We start from the raw sequence: 10,030 nt of genomic DNA, 5'->3' as shown, positions 1-10,030 counted from the left end.
TGCCGCCGGGGGGGTGCGGACCGGCCGCGGACCGGCCCCGCTTACCCCTCACCCCTCACGGTGCCGCTCCTGCGGGACCGCCGTCCCGCCCGCGACCCGTGCCCCCGGCAGAGGCGGCAGCAGCAGGAGGCGGAACCGGGCTCCCGTGCCAGCCAGTGGCCGTCCCCGAGGCGGCCAACCCGGGCGCCGCGCCTTGAGTGACCTGTGGCGACGGCGAACCCGCGCCCCGCTCCCAGCCCGCCTCGGCCGCAGGGCGGGACTTCCGCCGCCGGGCACGCGCGCGCCCCGGGCTCGTGCTCGGGTCGCTGTGGCGACGCGAAGCCGCCGCCAGCCCGTTCCGAGCAGCGGCGGGTGCCCCCTCGCGGCCGCCCGGGGAGAACTCCCCTCCCGGCCGCGGCCCGCCCCGCCTCACCGGCCCGAGTCACACCTCTAAAAACCAGTAATTCACAAAGTATTCATTTCTGTTCAGAAACAGCACGATATTTATTTAACATCTTTATATATTTATATATATATATAATTTTTTCTGCATTGCAGATTGTGTCGAGTTTTATACATCTCTATTTACAATGATTTAAAATAATTATATTTCTTCTCTGGCAGATATTTACAAAGTCAATAGTAACTACATTTCACATTTCAACAAGTCAACAGCATGAACCAGCTCAGTAAGACAGTTAAGATAATGGCTTACATGCACCAAGAAGATGATCTTCAATACGTGCCTTCTTCAGGACTAAGAATGAAGACTTTCCCTGGTCCCCAGGTTAAAGGACATCATACAGCAGAGGTCATGGTTATTAAAAACCTGTTTGATTTAGTCCTTCACCAGTACCGAATCTCGAACGTCTGGGGCTCATACCAGCAAGCAAGGCTATGCTGGTCAAGAGGGGCTCACACCACCCATCCATGTCCTTTTGCCCAGCCTGTGTGTCCACAAGAAGTGGGCTACGTGCTGCTTATGCTCCTTCCATGAGATTAAATAATGCTAAAGTAGTAAAAATCCTCAGAAACCTTAGTTCAGAGAAACAAACCTGGTATGATGAAAAAAGTAAGAAAATAATCCTTTAACCCTTGCAGAATGTTTCTTTTTGCTAGTAAAACTGAGAGCAAGTCCTGTATTCTTACAAGGACAAAAACAGATCAAAAAACTCATTGTCAAGTACAGGAATTACAAATTTTAAAAATGCAGCATGGGGTATATATCCATTTAGTTGTTGGGGTCGTCTAATAGCAAATAAAAACTACCATAGTAAATCTATAATGTATTAAGAGTAGCTGATTATTAAAAATCTTTATTAGCTTTTTCCTGGAATCTTCAATATGAAAAAAGTGTTAAATTACTCTGTTTTATTTAATCATATGGTATTTGTCCATAAATAACCAGCCTAGTAATACCCACCCCTAAAGTATGTACTATGTGCAAGAAAACAGAAGTAATCATTGAACACTGACACACACACACACCACACACCCCAGAGTACTAGGAATCTATTAATATTTTGACATGTTGATTTATCCTGAGTGATTGTTAACTCACATCTACTGTATACTTGAAGCCACAAAGTTTTTACTACTTGCATTTTTCATAAACTAATAACATGAAATTCTAGCACAACCACAGTAACTGTCTGAACAGAAAGAACAGTGTCAATAGCCAGTATTTCTGTTACTCCCAAGTACTAGTTCTAGAACTAAAGGTAAATGGTTGCTCTACTTTTTTCTGTTTCATGATCAGTTCTGGGGAGGATGAGGACTCAAACACATAGGATTAACTACTGATTTGTAAGGAAGTTTCCATGACAAAGCACCATAGAGACATTTTACCAGCAGATACTTCTAAACAGAAATCTCCCCCGACCATTTTACCCTCTAAAATCAAAACCTGTGAGAATTCTAAACCACATTTTAAAGCAATTTAAATTTTGACTCCTGAATAGATTATTAATCACTCATTTAAAAGTTGCATCAGAATGCAAAGACAGTCTTCTTTAAAACCGCTTGGATCTTACAGACTGTAAAACACTGGGAGCTCACAACCAAGAGGCTGCTCAATAAAACTTGATCTCATCACTCTGCTCATCATGCACAAGCTAAAATATAGGCAATGTTTTACTGTACAGATACAAAGCTTTACTATACATCTGTCCCATCAACAGCTCCTCACCAGAAAACCTTAGGAATCCCTTTATAATAGAAGGGATAATTTATGGACCCATTTTTAATTCAGTTGGTCCCTCAGATACTACCTTTGGTAAAATCTGATGAACACAATTAAAATTCAAGGAGAGGTATAGCCTAGAAAAAAATAAGGAAAAGGATGGAAGCAAAATTGTATTTTTTTCATTAAATCTCAAATACAGATGGATTAAAATGGGACAGATTTTTACTAAATCCTTTTCTGAAGCTGTAAGGTACCCTTAAGACTTGCACAGCTTTCTTCTGAATTTTTAATATCGCAGGCCTTGACACTTGACAAACTTACTAGGCAAGTTTATCTAAAATGGTTGGCTGCTGTTTTACAATCTTGTTCCAAGATTTATTATAAATAAAATTTCATAATTACTATGTGGAGAACCTCATAAGTATCAGTCTTGCAAAATCTGCTTATTGTTTTCATGAACAAACCAAGTTGCTCACAGCTCACCATCATCTTCCACCACTGTGGAAGAGGCAGGTAAGTATTTTGTCTCTTCAGCTGGTCATGACAGAAATTTTGACAGACTGATACATGTATTCACTAACACAACACCCATGTCATGATTTACTACCCTGAATCAGCTACAGAAAACCTTTCAACATCAAAGTTTATCCAATTGCCAGTGAGGAAAAAACAAAAATAATGAACAGAGATTAAGGCCCATAGGCTAGAAACAAATAGCATTTAAAATACTGAAGTTAATACAAAATATAAAAAAATCATATAAATCAATAATGTGATGCAAGTACAGAGGATCTGGCTTGTTTGCTTAGCATGCTTGATAAGAAGTGATATTTTGCAGCTTTAGTCCTGCAATTATCCTAAACAAGAAACTGAAATAAAAGAGGTACATGTACTCTTCTGATGAAAAGTAGTCCTATGATACAAATGCTTGTTACAAATGACACCTAGCTGATGGCTTTAATGTTATATTAAACATGCCAAGGTAGCAATATCTTTGGCAGTGAAAGAATTTAAGAATGAGATTATTAGATCTACTAACATCAAAGTAATTTTTTTGTGTGCAGTACATACATTTCATTCAAACATATTCCATTATAGTTTCCCCCCCTCCTCTAGGATTACAAGCACAGTACCTATACTATACAGCTTGGTTTTTATGATTTTATTCAAAAAGTTATTATTGATTCTTAGTCTTCAAATTAATTTGAATTTGTAAGCCAAGATAAACAAAAATGTCTGGTTTGCAATCAAAGTTAAAATTCTGAACAAAGAGGAGATAGCCATTGGTTCATGATAAAATAGGACACGTTCAAACTCTTAGGTTAAAATACAGCCATAGCATAGAATTATCTATTCCAAAATTAATTTTTCAAAATATAATTCTCTGAACATGTTATACATTAAATATTGAGGAAAATTTCCCTGGAGCTACAATTTTCTAAGAAGACTAATAAACTTCATTAAAGAAGTAAAACAAACCACATAGTATCTTGAAGACAAAAAGCAGAGTTGGGGTCACCTTACTGCAGAGTAGCTTTACCACCACTAAGATGTAGGTTTCCCCCTTAATCTTGAAAAATACGTTCCTATTTACATACAGTATACACACAGTTGAGGCAATTGATTGTCAACACGTGACAAATGTATGTACCTACTCACACACAAGTAAACCTCACATGGTGAGAAAAAACCCTGTCCCAGTAAACTCCAGTATTCATAAGTAGTGCAAATAAATACTTTATCAGAAAACATTTTTTTCCTCACTATTTTGATGACTTTAATTATGTTAAAGCTAGCAGGAGTATGTTGGAAATGCATTCTAGACCAACACACTTGCAAACTACAAATACTAGATCTAATGCTTACTGGCTGCAACATGATGTTCAGCATTACAGAATGAAGTATGCTGTTAAAAAACTTTCGAATTCACATCAGAAAGGGTGTTCAAAGAAATCCGCATTTAAAATGGACAGTGATACACAAGTATCCATTTTATGACATTTTTCCAAACAAAAACTAAAAGGATAATACAGAAATTTAAACAATCATCTTGCAACATTAATTTCAATAGGTATTTTTACTTCATCACTTTGCTCTCTACCAGATGAAAATATGGTTCACCTTTAAAAAACCATTCAACCAAAAAGCTGCTCACAATAAATCCCTGAAAAGGATGATCAAGCTAGAGTTCACAATCCCAACATTTGTATTTTCTTAAAATTACAAAGTCCAAAAAAATGAGTTGCAAAATGGCAGCATATTGTGATGTGCATGAAGGAAATGTCATTTTTCCCTACTGAAGTATATGTATACATCAGAATATAGAATTTACCCTTCCTCGTCTAAGAATTGCATGTATGTGCAAGCATGCACAGATATGGAGGGAAAAATTATAGTGTTCTGCTTCTTGTCCTTTTATAATGCTGCAGTTGCACTCAAACAGTGCAGAAATATACATCTAGTGCCTCCAGTACCAAATGTTCTAAAAGAAGAGAAAGCAGAGTGAATTTAGGATAAGGAGGTTCGATTTAAGTCTAAACATTTGTCACAGGTGTCAGAAAATTTAAGTATGTTTTGTACTTTGTTTAGTATTTAGCATATATAATCAGAAACCCAGCAGATTATTCTTTCCAGCCATATCCCAGACACTTCTGATTTTATTTCTGCCACAGTACTTTGGAATGCACTGAACCGAGTGTATAAAGATTTGCTATGATCTTGCCACACCTTGGTGTAGTTTGAGACAGGTCTAGCAGCTGTAATGCTAAACACGATGCACAGCACTGCAGAGCCTTGCACTACAGCTGGTTTGTGGATACTTGTGATGACTTCACTGGTAAGGTAAATGTTCAACAGTACTTGGCTGAAAAACAAAACAAGCTCCCATAACTGAAACACTGCACTAAAAGGGTAATTTTTGAGAAGTCACAGATGTACTACATCAGCACATAGAAACCATAGTTTTTTTACAGGGATAAATTTGAACTCTTTTTAAAAAGACTGATATGGAGTAGTTATATATACACAAGAACAAACCAAAATACAATGAATGAAATAATAACAAAAGGCACATTATCAAAATGAGAAGTGTAAAAACAATTTAAAAGGTAGTTTGACTGAGATTTTTGCCAATTTTAATTTACACATGTAGATTTGACTTCCCTATCTGAAGCCAGTAAAGCCGACTCACTTTCCTGAAATAGTTTTTGTAGTGTGGGACCCCACACAAAAAAATTGTTTTTAAAAAAAAGGTTGCAAAATTTGACCTGGTGCCAATTTAAGTGGCCTAAAACTTCTGGAGGAATGCATCTAATGACAAATATAGAAAAGTAGAGAACCTTGCTAATGAACAACTTTTATTTTTAAAATACTAAAATTAAGTAATTCTTAGAAAATTAGCTGACACTCCTGACCTTTTCTTTCCCAAATATTTAAGCAACTTTCCTTTCTGATACTCTGTACAAAGTATAAACTTGGTACTTCCAGTCATGACTTACCAATTGTCTCCACTAGGAGAATTTTATTTTATAAAGAAGACTTTAACCATATACAGTTTTTGACATTTTTACAGAAATGTAAACCTTGTAGCTTCATCTCAGCTTTGCCTCAGTTACATCTGTGTATGACTGGTGGTCCTTAAAAATTATTTTCCATTTAGAAATGTTGGATTTTCCTTCTGATGAGTCTATTTACTCCTTACCTGAATTTCTACATCAGATGCCACTAAATTCACTTCATGAACATATGATACAAAGACTAGGCTACCAAAATGACTCATCAAATCACAAAAAACCCTTCAAATACTTTAATGAATTTTAATGTAAATTTGAAAAAAAAAATCTAATTTAAATAAAGCTTAAAAAAATCCCCACCAAAATCAACTATCAGCAATACCACACCATGTCATTCATTGTTCTGAGTATCTTAAAAGAGTATCATTCAAAAGCAGCCTGCTGTTTGTAACTGCTTGCATTTACCCTTCACAGTGACAGGGAAACAAAGTGCCCACATAAAAATCGTAACTCTTCCTGCAGGTTTACAGTTTGTAAACTTCCAGGATATCATACAGGACTTAAACAAAGAGGGTGAACTTTCCTCTTTTCTATCAATCCAAAAAGAGATACAGAGGGATGGAGAGAGAATGCCAAAAAATTCTCCCAAGTAACCAGAAATGTGCTTCTAAGCAGTGTCCTCTAACGTAAGTACCAGCCAGTGCCCACACACCAGTCATATACATTCAAGGCTTGGCTCAATGGCATGAGTTCTGCATTTTCTAGAGTAGGGCCAATCCACAAAAACAAAGAGCTAAAAAAACCTCAAAAGATTATATATACCAAGGCAATGAAGTATGATCTTACTGGGGGAAAAAAAACCAAACTGTCAGTACCCCTTTGCACAAATGGCATTGCTAGAAAAGAATTTCACATTGAAGCTTCAGTGTTCCTAGCAAACTATTGTCTCTATCCCTGAGACAGCACCTTGAGTGTATGGTCTGTCTGGACTGCAGGATTCCTCAAATTACTTCATCATTTTATTCAGGGACATTGAGAAAGCAGCTGAAAGGAATGGGGGTGTCCCAACAGCCATGATACAAAAGACAGCAGCTTGAGAAATACTCTTTACCTGAATACAACCTTTCAATTCGGTGATCAGCACCTCACAACAAAAACAGCAACAACACAAATGAAGCAGAGCTAGCCATTATTTCCTGGGGAAGTAGTGTTTCCTTCCCACTTCCAACCCAAATTGCTTTAACAGCATGGTGCTGTGTAACTTTTAGCCTAAATGCAGAATGACCCTGTGTCCAGGAGGGGAAGACATGTAACATTACAAATGGCTACAACGCCATTAGAAGTGCATTGTAACCTATATTATCAACCTAGAATCCTGTCTCTGAGGGAATATAGCTTCTTAATATGCATGTCTCAGTTGCTGAACATCAAAAGCTTCTGGGATGAGAGACTGGGGGCAGTCAAGAAAAAACTACCCTCATTTAATGAAAAAAGTGCTGTAGGCAGCCAGGAGCAGCAATGACAATCCCCTCCCCAGAATTGATTGCACAGACTCAGAGAGGTCCAAAGTCACACTAGAATCTCTGAGGCACTCCTGGTTCTGAGAAAGACAAGTCAGGATCTAGTAGTCTTTGCAGTACTGTAGACCGAGAAAACAAACCCGTTTCTATTTCTTAACAAAGCCAAAGCATCATCTCATAGGGATCACATTCACCATTTCCGCCGGTGTCTCCAGTCTCACAGTGTTGAAATGGGACTGAGCAGCCTACGATGGATTGCACATCACCCAAAGAGAAAGGAAGGCATGGAAAAAGGCATACAGTACATTATATACTGCTTCACAACCATGTTTACAAGAGGAAAGGAAGATGAAGGTGAGGGAAGAATTATTGCTGTTTCAGTAATACAGTATGATAGCTAAACCAAATGAAACGAGATCACGACAGTCAGTATTTTCACACTGTGGGATGATGGTTCATGTTTTGCCAAAGGATGAACTTGCCAGGGATTAAGGGGGAAGAGGGAATACTAAGGAAGGGAGTCAAAGTTACACCTGGGATATCAGCTGCATATTGAAACTTGGAGATCGAGACTGCTTGGTTAGGGGAGCTCCTGGGGAAAGGAGATCTTTACCTTCCCCAGCTTGGCCTAGCCGGTCCTCCTGTAGGCTGATAGTTGAAAACCGATTGGTATTGCCAGCTGCTAGACTGGTAAAACCCTCTGTACCAGCTCCAACACTGGAACCTGCTTGACTGCCATTCACATAGTCAAATGATTTACTGGAGGAAGCACTGGCGGTCCTGATCAGGCCCAAACTGTTGGCTTTAGGCACCACCTGCCCAGCAGGCAGGCTGAGGTGTTTCTTAGTAGGTGTCATCTCAATTATATCTCCATCCAGGTCAGAAGACTGATGCGTGTACTGCTTTCGAGCTACTGAATCCCGAGGGCTGTCATTGGATTTTGCTGCAGAAGAGGTTTCTTTCTCCTTGGCAGAACGCCCACTTGCTGTTTTCCTTAAGCTGCTCTTCTGGGATGCAGAGGATACAGGTTTGGTCCCAGCTGGCTGGCTGCTGAGGGAAGCTCCTGATGAAAATCCTTCATCAGCATCATTAAGGTTTACAGATTCCTCTCTTCCATTTACACCTTCAGTATCTATTAAAAGAAAAAAGAAGCAACCAAAAAATCCCCAAACCAATCAGAAAACAGAGAATGCATTCAAGTTACATGGAGACAAAGATGTGCACAGAACATCAAAACAAACCTCATTTGCTAATTCACTTGGATTCCACTTGCTTAATTTTTTTTTATTTTCAGCCAATTTTCCTGCCATATTTAGCAGAATAAGAGTCTAACAGTAAGTGCTCCCTGAGCTTGGTTCACCTTTCATCTGTAATACTTTTTATCAGTCAGAATATTGGCCCCAAACTTTGTCTATAAACAAGAATTGGGACCCATTTGGCTAATTTGTTTTAGCTTGGTCTTCAGATTGCTACCCATTCTCCTACTACATTATGTTAAAATAACCAAACTAAAATAAACCTACCACCCTTTCAGACTATTTTAATCCTATTTTGAGGCAAGACCTAAGGATCTCTTCCAGTTAGAGTAAGGTCTGGTGAGTACTCAGAAGCTTCAGAATTAGGCTGATTCCTAGGTTAACAATCACAATGTTCCAACAGAGGTAGAAGGCTTCTCTTGTGTGTAGCTGGCACTTTGAACAATGTGACCATACTTTCTATCGGAGATTAACCTAATTCCTAGTTCTCTCTTCTCCAAAATTCAATCCTCCTTGAATTTACAGCAATCCCACCCTGATGCTTCTACCATATTTGCTTTTATCACAACATCTACATTTTTCAGAGAGAAAAAAAGGCAACCCTTGCATTAAGAGAAAATAAATCTCTGAAATACTTTATGTTATAGAAGAGGCATTGTGCTTCTGACTGGAATCTCAAAGAGAAAATAACAGGACTGCAATATTATTTCTTAAATCCTTATTTTTAGGCATATAATATGATTAGGGCTGCACACAAATCCTTTTTATCTTTTAATCTAATTCCAGTCTTTTTCTAAGCTCCAAGTTCTCAGAATTTATTGTTTTAGTAGAAAACTGAGCAGCATTCAAATTTCAAAACTAAAAGTGGAGCAACAATTTTTTCTCTATGTATCTCATTCAGTGAGAAAAAGGCATAAATTTTCACCATGTTAGCAAAAAAGGAGTCACTCAGGCTATAAGAATTTTGCTTTTCTTTGTAAAAGCTGTACAGCCTGATTATTTGGAAGAAATACAGACCCAGCCCAGTTAAAGCTACTGTGGTGCTCTACTTTGAGACTGTTCAACCCAACTTTCCACCAAACAAATATGTTTAGATCTTTTCTGTAGAATGGGAGAAACATGGTGGCAAGTATCTGAGAGAGGCTAACATTTGAGTGGAAGCTCATCCTCTTTATGCTGAGTTTGCTAAGGAACATTTTACATCATGGCAAACAGAACAGACAAAACGCTTTCGGTGTTATTGCCACCTCTGTGTAGCAAGAATACAGCCTGATCCAATTTCACATTTCTGAGGTGTAATGCAAACCCAAAACTTTCCAGGGGGGTTTCATTCCTCTGCTCTGCATTTACTACTTCTTTTCAGGAAACTTTGCCTTGCATCAGCTTACAAAAAGATATTTAGACAGCTCCAAAGCAAACCACTCAGCCTCTCTCCAAACAATGCAATGAGAGATGATTCTGTAGTTTTTGATAGTTCTATTTGACTTATTGGCCTCCTAGAAGCAGAAAAATAATACAGTTCATATTTCTGCAATCTTTCTTCCTTGGTTAAGCCTCTTGCCTTAGAAAAAGAAGCGC

General features: G+C 38.5%; 1 protein-coding gene across 4 annotated transcripts in view; it reads right to left on the bottom strand.

Moving 5' to 3' along the window:
• Nucleotides 1–458: 458 nt before the first annotated feature.
• Nucleotides 459–10,030, bottom strand: part of HYCC2 (hyccin PI4KA lipid kinase complex subunit 2) — a 50,100-nt gene continuing 40,528 nt past the window's right edge. For all 4 annotated transcript variants that reach the window (XM_021555437.3, XM_021555435.2, XM_021555439.2 and 1 more), the window contains one exon: nucleotides 459–8,328. In XM_021555437.3, the coding sequence (XP_021411112.2) occupies nucleotides 7,724–8,328 (605 nt within the window). In that variant the 3' untranslated portion in view covers nucleotides 459–7,723. The remainder of the gene's footprint in view (nucleotides 8,329–10,030) is intronic.

The sequence above is a fragment of the Lonchura striata genome, chromosome 8 (genome assembly GCF_046129695.1).
Source record: "Lonchura striata isolate bLonStr1 chromosome 8, bLonStr1.mat, whole genome shotgun sequence".
NCBI classification, from domain to species: domain Eukaryota; kingdom Metazoa; phylum Chordata; class Aves; order Passeriformes; family Estrildidae; genus Lonchura; species Lonchura striata.
Note: the sequence above shows the minus strand (reverse complement) of the source record. Positions and strands in the feature narration are given on the sequence as shown.